This window comes from Tyto alba, unplaced genomic scaffold (genome assembly GCF_018691265.1).
Source record: "Tyto alba isolate M040663 unplaced genomic scaffold, T.alba_DEE_v4.0 Super-Scaffold_46, whole genome shotgun sequence".
In the NCBI taxonomy this organism is placed as follows: domain Eukaryota; kingdom Metazoa; phylum Chordata; class Aves; order Strigiformes; family Tytonidae; genus Tyto; species Tyto alba.
The window spans coordinates 15,130,401-15,149,930 of NW_024881322.1; the positions used below are offsets into that span (position 1 = coordinate 15,130,401).

The window sequence follows — 19,530 nt, forward strand, 5'->3', positions numbered from 1 at the left end:
TACTGAACCTGTGTCTTCTAATCACATCGGAACTTACTTTAAGTAATAACCTCATGAAATGGCAATACTGTTCTCCTATCCCAATCCTACTAGTTAAATAAAGCCCAAGGAAATTCTGTTCTCATAGGGGCCACACCAAGTTCCTCGCAGCAGATCGTCTTCCAGGACACGCAAACCAAGAGCGTTACCTACTGTTAAGTAAGCAGCGTCTCTTTTTCCACTTTCAGATGACTGCATTTGGAACAAGATAAATGAAGCAAAGTCATACTTCATGGTCAGCTTAAGTAATCAAGCTTGCAATTTGTTGTTTCACACAAATGAGCAGTGTGTCCACTTTATTCCCCCTTGACCCCACTTCATGCAGTGAGTTTTTTACAAAATAGAAAAAAAGCTAACATCATGTAACTAAAAAAATTAATATTTGAAAATGACCACAACCACCACATAATTTGTTACTCCGTTGCACTAGTATCTCTCACTCCTGAAGTGATTTTCTTCTGAGAAATACATCTCAATCACTATTTCCTTAAATTCCAAAGATTTTTAATGGAAAACTATGTAAATTAGTTATTATAGACATGCAGCCACCCGAGTATGGCAATTATTTTATTCAGTGTAGGATTAAGCAGTTAAAAACAAAGTAACCTACACTCCAAATCACACCGCCTTCCTCATTAGAACAGTGTAATATCAAGATCTTCCTACCACTAAGATTACCTAACACTCTAAATAAAGCCCGAATTCAACATATTATGAATATTCTTTCCAAATTACACCAAGTCCCATGAACTTTGATTCTCTGTAGGGCCTAAGTATATCAGGGAGCTTCAAGATTCTGTTCACGATGCTGTAAAAAACATCTTTCTCCACTACCAACTCGATGGCTCAAAGTGAATGACCGACAACAAACCATTCTCATTTCACACAAAGCACAGAGCAATTAAATATTACCACAAAATGACGATAGGGCTATGAGACCATCCCTCAGAGACACAGCCAGAGGAAAGCATTCTCAGCGGAAAAGTTACAACTGATTATCATTTTGAAGCTTTTTGTTGTAAAAGGAGACTACGTACTAACATATGGTGCCATGATAGCCTAGTGACTGCATTCTCATCTTTCTCAAGGTACATTCCTATTTGCTCTCCAAAGAAAAATTAATGATCAAATGACACATTATTTTACCAATTCAAACAGTTTACATTCTGAAAAACACTGAGGCAACCTGGTAGAAGAGGACATCCAGAACATCCAACAAGTGTACTAACTTCACACTGCCACCCTTTTACAATGTTGGTCCATAACAACATGAAGTAAAGCCAGCAACGCTTCTGAAATACACAGTTCAGTAAAACTACCCCATGTGGGAATGGTTCTCTGTCCTCCTACTGGGGTGGGGGAAAGTGGGCAAAAACCCCCTTGACATTTATAGTAATTATCGGGTATGTGAAAGGCAGCACTTTCCTCAGAACACAAAAGTTTCTATAAAATACACAGAACCGTTACTACGTTTAAATCATTAAACCACAGGAAAAAATGGAAGATACCTTTTTTTTTACTTCACTTTTAAAAAATTTGTAAAATTCTACAGAGAATAAAATTGTTCAATTATTCAAAAAACAAGAAATACAAAAAAGAAACCACACCCCCAAATCTTAAAACATTTTTTTGCTTGCCTCGTTACCATCCGGGGAGTGAGATAGCGTGATTTATTTCAAAGTGCTTTGGTTTCAACTACTTCCCATAGGGTGTTCTTTGCTAATCAACTGTTTCTACTAGAGGAAGTAACTAAGCTACTACAGTTCATGCTAACCATTTTCTGATGTACCTAGATGCATCTTTTCATATACAAAATTCCTTTAATTACATAGCATGAAAAACTGTGTATGAATATTCAAGTAGCATTCTACTTTTCCAAATGATTCTTAAATTTAAGATCTAACAACACAGTCTCCAGTTTCAGTTCCTAGTTGTTCATTTTCTCTAGAAGAATCACAGTATGGATTGGTTTTCAGAGTAAAATACTCAAAAAGTGATCTGGACTAAGTCTTGATGAACCATTTGGACATAGCTTTTATTTCTGACATTAGTAAATAAAACTTCATTTATGGCATGCTTCAGAAATTCTTATTTACCTAATGCTAAAACATAAGAAGACAGACATTGGCAAGAACAGATCAATTAGTTTACAGACTACTTTCTGCAGACTGACTCCTACTTTGTATTTTCTTCATTAGTTATAGCTGGCTAACATGTAACCAGTCAGGTTGCTCCCATACATGCTTAGCCTTAGGTACAGAGTGATCCAGCTACCGCTCCCAGTTCACTGTCAACATTTTAACAATCAGGCTGCTTTAAAAAAAATAAAATCTGAAAACAGTAATTGAAATGGCTGCAGGTAAGACTACTTCTGCTGAAAAAAAGTACATAAATTTATCCTGTTTCTTTTTACAGTAGATTTTGTGTTTCTGTATAACCTGAATGACTCCACACATGTAACAAATATATTGATACATACACCCACACAGAATAATATTCACACATCTAGTTCTGCACCTGTAAAAGTTGTGATGCAGAAATTAAGTGCTCTTTTCATTACTGCTCCATTAGAGTTATCTTGCAAATTGGAAAATACTTCATCACGATTCCAGGGATAAAGTAATTATACTACATATTCTCATTTTGTTTCGTAACTCCTGTTTTTATTGATGGTGATAAATGCATTAAGTTTTCAGTAAAAGTTATTACTTCCATTATTTCTAACAGTATTTCAGTGTTGAAAAAGTGCAATTTCTAGGGCCACAAAAATAACCCAAGTAACACAAAACAAGTTCTTGAGACAAAAGTTGAGATAGTCAAGATCAAAGATGCCCAAGTAGATCACAGTTCACACTTGAAATGGAAGGTTATTCTGCCTTTTTGTGAAAGTACATGATCTTTTATACCAGATAAAACCATTTTTGGAAGTTAGTTAACATTTGAACAATATTCCAAAGTGAAAAAATTAACTTGTCCACTCAAAATCTAAATTCTTTAAAAGAAGATCTAACAGGACTTCATCATGGCTCTGTGGAAAATTCTGTTTCCTCAACAATAACGACACTGAAATCTCAGCTTTATGCAGATAAACAAGCTATGATTAAAAAGACACACAGACACCTTCCCCCAAAACAGTGGCCTTCAAATTTTATTCTTTAGCCTTTTTCAAGCTGTCATTATAACTTTACAGTTTGTACAGTATTTTGTGTACAAAGATTCCATGTCCCAAGGAAAAGAATTACCTGTAATAAGATTCCATGTATTACAATATTAGGACTGTTGCATTTGCATCCATGATATTTAAAAAAATCTCTCAGACAAACCATGTAGAAATAAGTATGCAAAAACTGCAAACAAAACATTTGAGTAGCCAAAATTAAAAACACCTTTGTGTGAATCACACAGTCTTGCTCGGTTCCTACTAGGCTATTGCAGCCAAGTAGTCCTTAACCTCAGTTGGAGTAAGCCTCCTAAAACCAGCTTCATTACAGATGCCAACTTCAATGTTGTCTTCTGTCATTTGCCCCTCAAAGCTCTCCTATTAAAGAAAATACAGTTCAGTGAATCATATCAGTGATGTCATAACGGTAAGAAACTTACTTCTTAAATATTTTACTAACCTTTAATGTTAAGATAGCTGTATGAATGGCATCTTCAAGCTCCAAATCTTCATTGTATCTGTAAACAGAAGTCCCCATATTTCAGCATGGGACAAACATCTTTCCAAATCTTAATAATCCTAGGGTCTCTAAAAACCCAAACACTACTGAAGTCTTCCTGTTTCTCATACAAATATTATTTGTAAGCACTGTGATATTAATAGTGAAAGTTATTATTTGTAGAATAATGCACTACTTTTCCTACTGACACCCTACAGAACAATATTTCTGCAAATATGTTGAATATGTTTATTGCACTGAAAAAATTCTCCATAAACACAAAAGCTGGAGTAAACTGGAAACATACTATCTTAAGTATTTTAAAACTTTGTTCCTTTCAGACAAGTATCAAACATGTTACCTTTTTTCGAGGAAAGTCTTCCCATTAACGTAATTTTTTCCCATTGCTGTTGCTTTCCACGCAAAGTAAGCTCCCTGTAAAAGCAACAATCCATTGGATTGTTTTGTGTAAGTTGGTCAAATATTATGTCTTCAATTACTGGGTAAAAACTATGGAAACAACTATGAAAATACTGAATGAGAATATAGGAGACTATTTTGGATCACATTCAGACTAATTTGATATGGAAACACATGCTGTTAAATTGTACAAAGTGTTTGTATAGGGCCCCACCTATTTTCATCCTCCCACTACTTTGAAAGATGAATTTAGTAAGTCATTAGCATAGTCTTTATTTGGGATTCCTTAAACAGAAATAGTATGTCTGCCCTTGAGAATGAATACAGACAGGTATTTCCTGAGGTTCGCTCCATACAGCCTTCTTTTTTAAGATTAAGTTACATAAACAATTTCCTCCAAACTGGCCATCCGATTTCTTAGCTACTAATAGGTTATTTAGCCTTCACTTCACTTCTCTCGTCTGGCATGAAGGCCATCAGCAGTTCTATGCCTCAATCAAGATGCCTTACAAGACATCTGCATTTTGCTTTTTACATTTAAGCATCAGGTAGTAATCAAAATTTCTGAAGCATATCAGGGATCACTACAGTGACAACATTTTTTTGCCTGATGTAAAGTGTTACAACTCACACATGCATCAAAGGGTGGTTTTGCAGAAGTGCAGTGCAAACAGAGCAAATTAACTCACTTAAATTTACCACTGTCATTAAAGGATATGCATTCTATTTCACAAGGCAATAGATTTTTGCCTAACTTCCATCCAGTTTAGGGAACAACTATTTGAGCAGCATAAGCAGTCAAAGTTTTCTTCTGGTACCTAACTGCAGAATGCTACTCTTGCTGTCACTAACAACTAGGTGGGAAGACGTGCAAAGGGATGGTGATCTCCCTCCAAAAGCAGCTGGCATCCCTCAAGCAATACAAGAACATGCAGGCACAGAACTATCCAGGCTTGTTCCAAGCACCCACTGAAATTGGCTTATTCTGACTTCTGAAGTTAATGGATCTTTTGTTCTACTCCAGATTGTTCTTCTCATCACAGAAAGTATTTCATGAGCACATATAAAGTTTTGGGTGTTTTATAAAAGCAGTAGAATTTACAAACGTAAGATACTTACAGATGGATCCGACTGAAATAAATACGGCCGCCCTTCATTCCAGCCACATATTAGCAGTGATACACCAAATGGACGAACACCACTAGAGGCAATAAAAAAAAATAAAATCAAGAGTTAATAGGTGAAATTTATTCTGTGAAAACCAAATGCGACTAAATTATTTTGGATGTGTTAACCTTCCTCAAAACGCTTCCCACCAGCCCAAAGCTGTGATCAGGAATGACCAAACAAAAATATGCTGCCTTGTCCCACCTGCTTGTTTGCAAGGTATGAAGATTCCATCTCACCTGCTGCCAGCTAGTGCTCCTCCCACTGGCCCACTTTCTGTGGACATTCTCCACTGAAAAACTTAGTGCCACTTTCACACAAAAAATTTCATCACCGGGTAAGTGTTATTCCTTACATTTAAACAACATAATCTTTCTATGCAACTTCAAAATTCAGAAAACCACATACCCAGACTGCGTGTATTCCTGCATCACAGAAGCAATTCTCTGTACTAGCTGAGCTGTTGGAATGGGCTCATGATAAACCAAGTAATATTGCTGGGCCAGCTTCCGAGCTCTGTGCACAAGTACTCTAAAAACAAAGACAAAATTAGTATGTCAAAAATATTCCAACTAGTTGTTACAGCTAGAAGTGAAAACTCATGATAAGTACTACGCTAAGGAATCATACATCAGGCATAACACCAATGTAAGAAAACACAGACTGTGCTGGATTATCTTTATCAACTGAGTAATCTCGGAAATACATAAACTGAAACTAAGGTTGAACTACACTGCCATTCATTTCCTCCTTGTTCTTTAGATAGAAGGTTATTTAATAAGGTATTGAATATATTAAGAAAAACTTACAAATTAATTTCCTATACAGGGTAATTCAATGTAATATTATGCCATACACTTAGAAAGAAACAGCTAATTTCTATCTGTTTCTGCTTCTTACGTTTCTTGTATGAAAATGCACCTGAAAGGCAACCAAACAATATTTTTTAATACCTGTAATCTGGACCCATACCGCTGTACACTAAACCTATGTGTTTGGTAATTGGTTCTACTTTGTGGACACTCCTTTCATCATAAAGAATGGATTTCTGCTTCTTCTCAGTTGCCAACACCACTCCATTTGCAGCTGGAAAGGAACAAGATGTTGTTGGGGTTTTTTTCTGTATTAAACTAAAATTATGAAAATTATGGAAAGCAGTGAAACCACAGAACAAGTTTATCAGACTGTAAAGAATTTTGCTCCTCCCTTTTTAAAAAACCCTTCAAGTTTATAATAATGTTAAAGAGATACTTTGATGAGTCCATCCAACACATTGTTTTTCCTTTTAAATAATCATACAGCTTCCATAATCCCATTCTAAAGATTGTGAAACATATATTAATGATTGAGCAATTGAAGGAACTTTTTGTGTAATATCTATATATATGAACACACAGATGGAGTTATTTACATAAGAGACAGGAACACTTGAAAAAAAAGATGTCTAATTCTACCAGCTGAGTTTCCAAAATCACCCAAGCAATTTTATTCTCTTAGTATGGAGCTCTATGCTCTCTTCCTTCTTTGTAAGAAATTATTAAATTGCAGGAAAAAAAATAAATATTAAACCCACTAAAACATGTGAACATCCACTGAAAGAATGTCAAAATATGTAATAGAAGGCAAGGTGAAGAAAGACCCAGTGCATATTCCGAACTATTTTAGTTCTCTGAAATGATACTCAGAATCCTGAATCTTCACTAAAGTAGTTATTTTGTGAACATACCTTTAATCCCAACTGATGGAGCTCCTGCAGCCACTGCAGCCAAAGCATATTCAATCTGAACAAGCTTTCCAGAAGGACTAAAAATGAAAATGCAGAAGTAAGCCTAACATAACTCTGATATGCTCAAATCTTTCCAACAGCAATCTGATGCTAACTTGCTTTTTTAAGCCTCTTTACACCTAGCATCAGCATATTGTAATCAGATTTTAAAAAACAAACCAAAACCAAAACAACCCCACAACTCTGCAGATTCATAACAGCTTCTAAAAGAACTGGACTGGCACAGCACAGAACTCACGGTGCTTTTGGAATACTCACACAGCACCTGCCTACAACCGCGGTGAAAGCAAATGTGTCTCAGACTGGGGGCAGTGACTAGGATGCAAATTGGAGGAGGACAAGTCTGTTCTCCAAGTTTATACCACTTCAATTAAATTTTCTACTCAGTGGGAAAAATCTTCAGAGCACGTCATGACCTTCTACTGAAACATCATTACATGTGTGGTTTGCAAAAGTTCAAGACACTGATGTTGGCTGCTGAAAGGTAAAAGCAAAACACTGCTACTCTTTTTCACTGACAAGCACACATCAGGTCAATGGCAGAAGACAGAAAGAGCTCCCATTTCATCCCCAGGTATTCCTGCATTTTGTTTTAATGATCCATGCCTTTCTGGTAACAGATGCAGAATCATCAGAAGAGAGCAGCAGGTGTCAGGCTGACAAAGTAACTCATCCAGAATGAGGGGATCAAGGGGTTCACTCTTGATCCCCAGGGAAAAGGACAGTACAGAGCCAGTCACTCATTGAACAAGTGATTTTGCAAGTGGGATCTGTTCTCTGGGCTGCATTTCAGACACTGTTGTTTTAATAGATGCAGTAATAAAATGGAAAATTATGTAACCCGGTGCTTAGAGAAGTTAGAAAATACAAAGCAAGCAATAATCAATTAGTGTAGTTAGTTATACACTGAGTAAACAGCATATAAAGGTGACAAAGGTAATAATTATAGCCCCTTCACTACAAAATACTAACAAACCAGAAAAACAGTTTCCTATACTAGCAGTTAAAATATAGAGAACATTTGCAAAATATTTTAAACATAAGCATAAACTAAAAAAATTAAGTCTCAGTACAAATAACAGGTGAATGAAGGAGAGCATAAGTAAGTGTATTCTATTCAAATGGCTTTAAGTTTCAGAGCATGTAGTGCTTTTGTACAGTACAAAAAGTCTGTAACTCCCTTAGAAAACCATTTCCAAGAGCTAATAAAAAATTCAGCCCACTTGAGTAAAGCAGACATGTTTGGCTGCATCCATCCATTAAGAAGATTCTTTTCCTAGTTTTAGATTGTGAATTGCTTCATTTGCTTAACTGCAACAAGCCTTTAGTAACCCAGTTTGCAATTACACAGCATTACTCTCTTCTAAGATTAAGGAAGCACTTCACCAAAAGCAGCACAAGGATTCTTGCATTCAGTTTTTCTTTTTATATGTATAATTCTGGATAACTTAATAGTTTCATCCAAAAAAGAATGGAAAATAATTTCCTTTATTCTGAATCAATCTTAGGTGTATGTATTAGAGCTGAACCTTAATAGATACCACTCCAACAGCATATTCTTCCTATGCATGGAATCACCCCACATCTAGGCTGTGCCCAACGCCAAGAGTACCGCCTGCAAAGCACAGTGGGAAGGGAAATAAACTACTTAAAGCTCATCTGAAAGCTTCTCTCGTTACCATATCTGCAAAGTTTGCCCTGAAGCAAGCTCTCGAGATACCACAGTTCAGCTATCACCACACGTTTTCCGTTAGCTCAGGATTACTGCCCAGTCCAAAGCGTGTGCGTGGACGCCAAGTTCGCTAAAGCCTTTCACCAAGCACTCGCTCTATGGCACCACCAACGACCAGACTGGCCCCACGGTGACTCCGACTGACAGCAACGAGAGAAACCACGAGCCGCAACTGCACTCCGTGCCCGCCTCAGCCAAAGGCGCCTGACCCCGCTGCTTTCCCCGGGCCTGGCTCTGTGGACACGCCATGACTCTGCAAAGTCCCCGCTCCGTCCTACCCCACCACCGGGCGACCGCCCCGCGTAGGCTGTGCGCCGGCCTCCCCCCTGGCCCGCCGAGAGGCCGGGCCCGCACAACCTCTTCCCTTCGGGCGTACCTGAAGGTGGTGAGGGAGAAGCTGTAGCCGCGCTCCGCCATTTTGGAGCAGACCCCGCCGCTTCCCGCAGCGGCTCCTTCTGCGCAGGCGCCGCCGCCCCTCCCGCCTCCCGCACGTGGGCACGGCGAGCGCGCTGATTGGCGGAGAGGTGGAGACGAGCGGGGGCGAAGAGGCACGCGATTGGCGAAGGAGACCCGCGGCGAGGCATGCTGGCAGTGGAAGCCCCCTCCCTCCCCTCTGGCAGCGAAAGGAATGCTGGGGCATGAAGTCCTGGTGGCTGCCCTAGCCGTGCCGCGAGGTGCTTCGGGAACTTGGTTTCCCAGAGGGCTCCGCGACCGACGCGCATGCCCAGTGCACCCTCGGGGGAGCGACCGCCTTCCTCCTCAGCGGGGCTGTGTGGGAGCATGGCGGTTCTGCTGCTGGTTTTCCCTTCGCTGCCGCGGCTTCACGGGCTCCTTCAGCGCTGCTGGGGGCGGCTGGAGTGCAGCCTCTCGCCGGGTTTCTCCGGGGGCCGGAGCCCACCCTGGGGTTGGTAATGGCTTAGTCCCCTCCCGGCTGAAGGAGAACGCGGCATCGGGGCTGCGCGGTCCCTTTGTACTGTTGAACGGCGGAGGCAGGGCTCTGGGCCAGGACAGCGCGCAGCAGTGAGGGAAAAGGGCGGGAGGTGGGGAAGTCAGCAGCAGCCGCGTCTTATTTCCTCGCCTGCACGCGAAAATGGGGCTTGGCTGTAATGAATTACCTGGGGTTTTTTTAATTCTTTTTTCTTTTCCCTTCAGGACCAGCACTAGCTGTCCAAGCTCCAGCTTTTCTTCCAGAGCCAGTTAGCGATGCTAGAGAAAGTAATGAGGCGCCTGGCCTCTTAGATAGCATCTTATGGATGGCAGCACCAAAGAAAAGACGCAGCATTGAGGTGAACCGTTGCAGGCGCAGAAATCCCAATAAGCTTATACCAGTAAAGGTAATCACTAAATTCCCATGGACTGCAAGTAGTTTTGTTAGTGGCAAACGGGCATGGTAGAGTAAGATTTAGAGCAGTCATTCTTCATCTCGCTTATTTTAGAGAATCATTATAGTGGTCAATACTAACTGAAAAAACTTTCTGGAATTTCTTTATAAATAAGCTTAAAAGACACTGTAATCTTCAAATTATTTTGTAACAGGTATATTCATCCTATATGACAGTAGTCTGTAGTGAAATAAACAGTGACAGGTTAGGTGTAAGACAACAAAGTGTGAATTTTAGATAAACAGCTGGTATAAATGGAAAATATTTATACTTTCTATGTGTCAAATTGAGTTGATAGGTCTTTAGTCTTCCAAACATCAACAGGCATAATGACTTAGATATTCATTTCATAGATTCATTTTAATAGTAAGCATGTGGCAAAGCAATACGTTTCAGAAAAATTACTTAGAAGAAAAGTGACTTAGAATAATAAATTTTGAGAAGGTAGTTGAATTTCTCTGGTTTTTCATTTAACGTCTTTAGTAGTTTGTGATTGTTCCCTGTTTCTTTTGTTGCTATTGTTCAAATTACAAAATTTCCTGGTTTCCCCTGCCTTTTTTTAGAGGAACATAGATGTATGTCCTGAGTGTGGAAACTTGAAACAGAAACACGTCCTTTGTGGCTACTGTTATGCAAAGGTCAAAGCAGAAACTCAACTGATAAGGATGGAAATACGTAAAAAAGAAGGAGGACCATTTAATACTCCAACTGTAGAGACGGTTGTCCTTTATGATGGAGAAAAGCCCACGGAAGAAGATAAAAGCAAGCGGATCATTGAAAGAGCCAGGAAGCGTCCATCTTGGTTTGTTCAAAATTGATGCTATAGACCTAATGCTAACAAAACCAGCAAGGAATATGATTGTCAAGAATGTTTTCCTCATTTCGCTCACTCGATGTTGATAGAGGAAACCTGGGAACTTTTGGGAAGCCCACTTGATTTGCATGTCATGCGGTATGGTTTTGCAGTCACGTGGTGTTTCGGTGGCATGCGGTGGGAAATGCTTCTCAGTGATGCATCACAGCAGTCAGCAGTCAAAGAGAAAACACCATCTACCTTGGGTTTGGACACCTGCATACACTATACTGAATATATGCTAATGTTCTGTGATGATTTTGTAAATAACTTTTTTTTTAACAAAGGGAAAACATTCACAGATATAAAATAAAGTATGCTAAGTTCCCCAGGGAAATCGGCTTTCTGGTTTTGGCTGTTACTCTTTTCCTGGGTGGGGGGAGGGGGAGAGTTGAAAACCAATGTCAATTAGATACTAAGTATATTTGCAAGGAAGGATACAGTTACCTGGTTATTTCCATGGCTTTTAACAGAGTCTGCCTGGTCTCCACAACACTGCTTTTTGAGATACTGGGTGTACTGGGTGATATTCCTGGTTTTGAGCAAAATAGCGATTGCCATGTAGTATTCATGCTTTTTCTGTAACCGGACTGAATGTTAAGTGTTTCTTGATGTTGTCAGTGTACAAAACAATTTTCCGTCTTTATGGGTTAGGGAAAGCCTTTTTTTTTTCCTTCCACTCAAAGTACACTTGATGTCTTCAGTGAAATAACAAATTGAAATGTAATCACTGGAAATCTGTGAATTTCACAATGGTCAAAGCTGATGTTTTGCAGTCATTGCCATTAAGTAGTCAGGGTAGTCAGTGTGTGCTTGGAAAACCAGAACTAACAGCAGTGCCTTCCTGTCTTAAGTCTTCTATGCAGAGGGGGCAGCTCTGCTCTCTGCTGTCCCTCAGTACCCTGCAGTGGCACAGTTAGAGCACCCAGCTCTGGGTTTTCACTTTGGTTTTAGCCACACAGTAGCACCATTGCATTTAAAAATAAGACTGTTTTGAATTTTAGGTTGGGCTTTCAATATGCAAGCAGTACTGTGATGTTATGGCTCAGCCAGTGTAATAGCTCTTTGCTGCCCAAAAATGCAAGCCTGCTCCTAACCCTGGCAAGGTTGACCCTGTGTTTTCTTGGTGCTTGAGTGTTTCTGCTCCTGTGCTGGTTCAGGGAGCTACACTGACAAAGAACTCTTCCCTGGCTTTCTACACCTTGGTTTTTAGTGGGTACCTCCTGTAGCTTGACTCCTGTCAGGATCAAAATAAGTAACAATATGGACAGTAGGAATATGAAAATGGTGGGCACAGGACCATGCTTTCCAGAACAGCCTTTGTACGTGGCTGAGCCAATTATACCTGCTCAAGGAGTGGGCTCGTGTGCTGTAACATTTCACTTCTGCTTTCCTTTCTCTGGATTCCATGTTCTGAAACAACTGGTAGGAACAGATGTTAGTTGAGATGTTATATTTCCTCCTTATTCTAAAGGAGTGATGAAAGCTGATAAGTCTAAGTCGATGCCATCTAGTTGACGATATCTAAGCAAACAAGATAAGTTCTTTTCTATTTGTCCAAACAGGATTTATTCCAGTCATACCTGTTTTTCACTTACTCAGAACTGAAGCCAATAAAAGGTGGCAAGCAGGATGCAGAGGAAGGCTTGCTTTTGACAGAGCTGCATGGGATGAGACTGATGCATTGGAGGTGAGATTAGCCAAGCAGTAAGACAGGTCTATTGTCCTGAGGGAAGGGTGTGTATGCATTTTTAGGGAGAGGTGAGGTTTTTTTGTTCCTTTGTCCACATATCGGACCATTTACACGTTACTGTCCTAGTTGCTTTTTATATATTTATTTTTTTGACAAAGGTTCTGTAGAGAAATAAGTTAAACTAGCACGGGATGTTGAGAGTCATGGGTTAATTTCTCAGAAACACAGAGGTATTTAAAAAAAAAGACTTTCTAAATACGAGAGACAATATGTGGTTTCTGCTAATGCAGTAATAATTATACTTGGCAGTATATTACATTAGTTTTTTGAATTATAGTGTCAGTGAAGCAATGAAGATGCTTTACAGCGTTCTTATGAAACATGAGTGAAGTTATGCTGTGTCAGCATGAGACATTTTAAGATACTTGCTAGGTGATGATTCATTTCACAGCCATACTGCTCATGTTAGTACTGCATTTGTACAATCCCGACAAGAAGAGATGCTTGATAACGTTTCATAGTAGTTTCTGAGTAATGTAAGGGAGAAAAAGTCATTAAATTATCTGGTTATTATGGTCTCTAAAAGAAACAATTAGAAACAACTGACAAATATTGAAGATTTGTATATGCAATTGATATCGTACCAGTTAATTTTCCAAAAAATAAAATATCTTCAGTGAGAGTCAGAGCAGTTTTGTTTGAATGACTTGTCCTTCAAAAGAAAAGGAAAGCTCACTTTCCTAGCTTCATTTTACTAACACTGACAATACAAAGCTCCATTAATTAAAAAAAATAAAAAAGATTTCCAGAATTCCTCTAAAACATGGCATATCTGTTACTTGAAATAAACCCTGTTTATATGTAGTTTTGAAAGAAATATAAATTGCAATAGTGCTAATATATAAACATACACTTTTTGAAGCAATGTAAATTAAAACTAACAAAAAGCAAGCTGGTTGTTAGAAATGCTGTACTCCAGAATCCATTTAAAACCAAAAATTATATGCCTTGGGAATTTCACATTGATACATTGGGAACCTGCTAGTAGTTGAAAAAGGCATTAATTTTTGTCTGAAATTTTAATATTATTAAATACATGCCATATTTGATTATGTTTTTCTTCTGTAAGGATTTTATGTTAAAATTATTTTATTTTAAGAAAGAGCCATGAAGATGAGGTAATATCCTAGAACACAAGGATGCCAGTTGCTAAATGATTTTGTATCATAAAGTCTGCAGAAATAGACGTGATGTCTCACAGTGATCAATTATGATATCCATAGAGGTTGATAAACCAAGTTTCTCTTTAATCTCCCATGTAGCTAGGAATTTTTAATAAAAGGTTTCTGCACAGTCCTCATCTATTCCTTTGAACACAATATGCCAGGAAGAGCTGGCGGTTGCTATGAAATATACTTCTTTACAGCACTAGGTGGCAGAGGAGTGTAACTTTCTGGTAGGTGCAAAATAAAAGCCAAAGAGCATTAGTGAGCTAGGAAACAGTGTCAGATTCAAGAAATTTGCACCTGTGTAAGCAAAAGATCTGCAAAAAGACTAAGTTTGCCAAGTAGGAAGTAAAACACAAGAGCTGTTATAAGACACAAGCTGATCTATTGTAATTCATTGTTTCAACTAAATTTAATTGGTTCTATACTGAGAACTAACGTGCTGTCTCTTGTGCATGTTTATGCACTTCTGCTCTTTGCCTGGTGAATTATTTGAAATTGCAGTTGTACCTATCATTTTTCCCTAACGAGGTAGTGGAGCTCTTTTTACACCTCTTAATTACAGATGGATTTCTGTGTTGCTTTGTATGCCTAGTATATTCAGTTAGTTGACATTTTATTTATGCGGCTAGAAAGTCCTGCAAATAATAGGTCTGGCGGCATTCCAGTGAGTTTCAAGGTGTAACTGCCTTGAATTTGTAGAGTCATAAGGATCAATTTGCAAACAACAGACATAGAATGGAAAGAAAACCAAACTAGTGTGGTGTTCAAGTGAATATTAGTTGCTTAGAAGGGCATAGAAGATGGTGTGCTCCATCAACGTTTTAAGATGTTTTGGAAGCACATCAGTGATGAAGGTGCCTGCATCTTCAGAACTTACTTATAAGATACTAGCAAAAATCCTTCTTTTACCTCACATGACTGCATTGTGTAATTTGTACGGTGAATGACAATCAGTAATTACAAGTTGTTTCCAGATACTTTGCTTAACTCAACCTGCTAAAGACTTTAAGAATGGGGCCAAATGGGAGGAAAATCAGTGAAAGGAATGAGAAGGAAGTAGGCCATGTAGCAGGGATGGATCTAGTTTTACTTACTCTATGTGTATTTCTAGGAAATTCTGTTGAAGTCAGTGGAGTGTAATTCAAGGCAGAATTTGGTCCAGTGTACTGGAACCCTGGACATACAGATATATGCAAGTACGTACAGATTTTTAATGCAGAGCATATACCTGTGAAACTTGAAACTACTGCTGAATACCAACAGGATTGGGTTTACACCTGAAAACTAAGGTTGCATTTGATGAATGTAGTAAATTAAGTCTGATCTGTTAATACTTGAATTTCTATCAAACATCCTATATTTCAGTTCCTTCTGGTTGAGGACAATGTGCCTATTTAGAAGAAGGGGTATAGGACTCATTTCATATTGAATGTGCTGGATAAACATGAAAAGCAAAACTGAAACTGCTCTGGAGCAGAAAACCCAAAACAAAAGCTTTTGTGGAGTTGTCAGTGTACAATATTTGGCAGGGATTTCTCTAAAGCCTCACTATTGGAGCATGTGATTTTTTTTTTTTTTTTTTTTTTTTTAAATAAAGCAGATTTCCTGCTTTTAAGATGGTAGGTCAAAGACAGAGAAGCAAATATTTGGAAAATCACTAGGCAGAAAACCAATCATATTATTTTTTTCTTAAGTGTCATACCTTCTAAAGCCATGGTATGATTTTGAAAATTTGGGATATACTTAGTGTGTTCTGATCATCCAAATACGCAAGCATCTGCTCTTTCCCTTGGTTTCCTGAAAGGGTCCAGACTCTTCTCTGTACAAGGTGGTTCTGACGGAGTTGTTCTCACAGCACGAGCATATAGGAATGTTTTGCCTGACGTGTCCTGTGTATGAGTTTGATTAACCTTTTGTGTGTCCTAAATCTGGGACCAGCTCACAAGGCTCAAGAGGAATAGGCCCATTAACTGCGGTGTGTGTCACGGTGTAGGAAGGACAATCAGTCCCTACTTACACACCTGACATAGCTCTTACATCCATTCCCAAGGTCCACTGATGCTGTTTCTATTCCCAGCCCTATCACCTAGGCTCATCAGCTTGTCTAGAAATAGGGCTTACAGCTCTATTTTCCATTATGGTGTAGCTCTACAGCACATTCTGTGAAATTCTTCCAGTGGAATTAAGGATTTTGAACAGGCTATTGGAAAGATGTAGGTTGAATTTTATAATCTGAGATTAAATTAAAAACAAAGAATAGTGATTTTAAAGGAACTATATTGAATAGCTTAAGGCTCAAAATTGACAGACTAGTCTTGTAGGAGAGGTTTGTTGTACATATATTGGGTTCGGAAGTTCCTACTCGTTCACCTTTTGGCTGTTCCTACTCAGTCATAATCAGATCAAGCAAAGCATTTAAGATGTTTTGAAGAATAACATCAGGACTCAGTCCAATTAAAGATATATAATTCTGTCACTCTTAAACAGAATAATTGATACCTGGATCTTCAAGAAGCTGTTGATGTCAGTAGGATGTCTTTTCAGGGAAATTGTAATGCCAAGTGACTGAGAGGCAGGCTGTAAAGCATCAGGCTGTTGTGTTACAAAGTCATTTAATGAGATCATGAAAGTGTTTTTTAAGCAAAATCAAGGAGATAAAACTTAAGTGTTTCAATTGCCAACACCCATCATGATACATCACTTGAGCCCATAAGTCCATCTCTGCCATAGTCCTTTGGATAAAGTCATTTATGAACAAAGAACGTAATCTTTTAGGAGTTCTGGAGAATGCTAAGACATTTTAATTTCTCTTGTCTCAAATAAATCCTTCTCAAGTATTTTTGTCCAGCACAGAGTAGATTACCACAAAGTTACTATGAAAAAGAAATGGAGGAAGGGTTGAAGACCAAGAAGGTACAGTCATTGGTAAGTACGTAGAAATTAGAGGCATCCTGTTGCTGTGTATGTAATACAACAAGTACAATAGGAGTTACTGCAAGAAACATACCTACATTGTGCAACTGAGTGAATAACTGCAAAGTACTCGTCTGTGGCACTGCAGAAATGGGTGGTGGAGCAAATACCACTCCATCATGCATCACTTTCATGTTAGTAATTTATATTGGAAGCTAAATGACATGATTTCTACTTCACAGGTGGCAAACTGAGGTGCAAAAAGAGCAAGTGAACTCCTCAAAATTGTTCCCTCCGTCAGTGGCAGAAGAAGGAACTGAAGCTATTTGCAGATTATCAGCCTGTTGTATTCTCTGCTGTGTCACAGATTAGGGAATAATAACAATTATCACTTGCAGTGGCCATTAATCTAGCTAGGTTTGTGTTTTGATCAAGCAGGCTGCTGCGAAGATACTATGACAGGCCCATGAGGGCCTTTATCCAGAGCTCTTCAGATAAGATGGAAATCTGTTTCATTACTAAATGATACCTTCATTTTTTCTCCTTTCACTTGAGAACAGGAGGAAAAACTGATTTCTGTAAGAAGCTTCCAAGGACCAGACTCAATCACTTCTCATATGCAGAAGAATGTCTTACCCTAAAAGAAAAGCCCTTCTGTGCAGTGAGGTTATTTATAAGAGCATGTCTCACCTGGACAACAATGACAGAATGAATCTGTCCCCAGTAATTTTATAATGTATGAATCTGAAAATAAGTGTAGTCCTGGACATAAAGATTTCTCCTCCACAGATTAGATTCCATTGGTGCAGGAATAAGGTGCCTTCTTTATCTGCTGTATTACAAGACTTTCTGTCTAATAGGAAAAAAAGCCCAACCCCCAAAAAAAGCAATTAAATTCTTTGGAAAAAAAACACAAGAACATAAGTTACGGAGATAATTCACCAGCAAAACCAGAAGTACCAATGTGCAAAGAATTGGTTTAGATCACTTCTCAAATAAAACATTTTTCCTCTGAGATACTTCATGCTGAAAAATATGAAGGAAGGGAATTTGCAATAATTTTTTCCCTTTTCTTTCCTATCAAAGAGATGTACTTTGCTTTCAAGCCACCAGGGTGTAGCTTTTTCATCCTGCTGATTTGGCAGGTGCTGGGATCCCTGAATCTGTTGCTTAGGTTATATGACTCAGATTCAACAGGCAACCGGTTGAGAACAAGTAGTCTTGATCAAAAGTGATTTAATTATTTTCAGTTTTTTGATGTTATAATGACACTGATTGCAATGACTGTATCTTCCCAAGAGCATAGACATTGGCTTTGTTAATACAATTTTCAAAAATGCTATCTGTATCAGGAACGTAGCACTTGAAGGAGTGAAAAAAAGGACTCCATATCATTCTTTGACGGATCTCATAGCCACATTTGGGTCTGAGAAATATGACGGAGAATTTGAGACTTTAAGCAAGATTCCTTTCTTTCCAAAGCTAAAGCTGAAATGAAAAAGTCATAACTAGTGATAAATATGTTTCACAAAGTTTTCTCAGTCTGTAGAGGTAAAAAACTAAGAAAATAAAAGTTCCTTGATGAATTCAGAACTGTAGAGAGCATTGTCAGGCAGGCTACTTTTTGTGCAGATACCCGTGTCTCAACAGAATTCCTCTTACACGTCTGCAGTTAGTGTTAATCATGACCACGACTAGATCTCATTTATAGAGCAAGCAGCAAAAAAAGCCCTAAGAAAAATGTGAGTTAGAAGGCCCCTATTTCAACATTAAAATCCATAGTTACTTTGATCAAATAACCAACATTAACATTTTACCACTGAGCATCTTCCCTTAAGTGGTTATCATAAGCCATGGTCCTTAGTGGCTATGTTGCCAATAATTGAAAAAAAATTGTCACTGTCTCACTCTGCCTTTCTTTTCTGTTTACAAAAGTGGGAATAATAATACTATTTTCATGACAGTCCCAGGGAGCTCTGTCAGGAATCTTTTTTGGTAAGCCATCCGTGTATCCAACAGCAAAGCCCGGTGCACGCAGAAGCCTTCCCTCACCTTACTGGTGGATTGGGTATTGCTCACAAAGCCTGTTGTCAAAATGTTGGCTACTGGGCACTGGTGTCCACTTCAGCTTTTGAGAAAGGCTGGAGGGGCCCCTGGTAGAGAAATAACCCTGTTTATGTCCATTTCTCAGGCACACTCGTGCCACTAGATGTGCTGTGCCCATTACAGAAAAGCATCTCTTCCCAGTCGCTAGCCTGCTACACGACACAGCATCACTGGCCTGTGCAGAAGTGCTGACAGCAGCTCTGCACTGGCAGTCTCAGAGGAATAGTTGTGGAAGATCATCATTCCCACCCATTACTGGGGAACAAGCAAGTACAAGGCCTCACGGAAACGGCACAAACCACGTCTTGGTTTGGTTGGGTGCAGTCAGCCACAGCAGGTGGGTGCCCGGGGGTGCTCTCTGTGTTTTCCTGACTGTGCCATGCACTGTGGCCCCTAAATGGTAAGGGATGGGTGTTGCCGTACCTGGTGCTCAAAGGAAACATGGACTATTTGGCCTTTTCAGGTCCTGAGGAGGCAGCAGAGGCAATCCCTAGATGAGGGACGGTTGAACCTTGCAGTGCCCCTTTTCCACCCATCGACCACCACCCCCC

General features: G+C 39.1%; 2 protein-coding genes across 2 annotated transcripts; one reads left to right on the forward strand and one right to left on the reverse strand.

Moving 5' to 3' along the window:
- Positions 1-3,160: 3,160 nt before the first annotated feature.
- Positions 3,161-9,277, reverse strand: PSMA2 (proteasome 20S subunit alpha 2). Its single transcript, XM_032987028.2, has 8 exons — positions 9,180-9,277; positions 7,012-7,088; positions 6,239-6,371; positions 5,694-5,816; positions 5,238-5,319; positions 4,060-4,133; positions 3,660-3,717; positions 3,161-3,577 (listed from the first exon to the last, which is right to left on the reverse strand). The coding sequence occupies exons 1-8, from the start codon at positions 9,218-9,220 to the stop codon at positions 3,461-3,463; spliced, it is 705 nt and encodes a 234-aa protein (XP_032842919.1). The 5' UTR covers positions 9,221-9,277; the 3' UTR covers positions 3,161-3,460.
- Positions 9,278-9,546: 269 nt separating this feature from the next.
- MRPL32 (mitochondrial ribosomal protein L32) lies at positions 9,547-11,379 on the forward strand. Its single transcript, XM_032987049.2, has 3 exons — positions 9,547-9,707; positions 9,956-10,137; positions 10,749-11,379. Exons 1-3 carry the CDS (start codon positions 9,584-9,586, stop codon positions 11,001-11,003), a joined length of 561 nt encoding a protein of 186 aa, XP_032842940.1. The 5' UTR covers positions 9,547-9,583; the 3' UTR covers positions 11,004-11,379.
- Positions 11,380-19,530: the final 8,151 nt, after the last annotated feature.

What these genes read in the sequence shown, in the direction of transcription:
- MRPL32 (XM_032987049.2), top strand. Translation starts at nt 9,584, where the DNA reads ATGGCGGTTCTGCTGCTGGTTTTCCCTTCGCTGCCGCGGCTTCACGGG. An exon ending in GGGCCGGAGCCCACCCTGGG is followed by an intron (nt 9,708 to 9,955) that starts GTTGGTAATGGC and finishes TTTTCCCTTCAG; the next exon opens with GACCAGCACTAGCTGTCCAA. An exon ending in ATAAGCTTATACCAGTAAAG is followed by an intron (nt 10,138 to 10,748) that starts GTAATCACTAAA and finishes GCCTTTTTTTAG; the next exon opens with AGGAACATAGATGTATGTCC.
- PSMA2 (XM_032987028.2), bottom strand. Translation starts at nt 9,220, where the DNA reads ATGGCGGAGCGCGGCTACAGCTTCTCCCTCACCACCTTCAG. An exon ending in TCCATCAGTTGGGATTAAAG is followed by an intron (nt 6,372 to 7,011) that starts GTATGTTCACAA and finishes GTTCCTTTCCAG; the next exon opens with CTGCAAATGGAGTGGTGTTG. An exon ending in GGTATGGGTCCAGATTACAG is followed by an intron (nt 5,817 to 6,238) that starts GTATTAAAAAAT and finishes CTTTGTTTTTAG; the next exon opens with AGTACTTGTGCACAGAGCTC.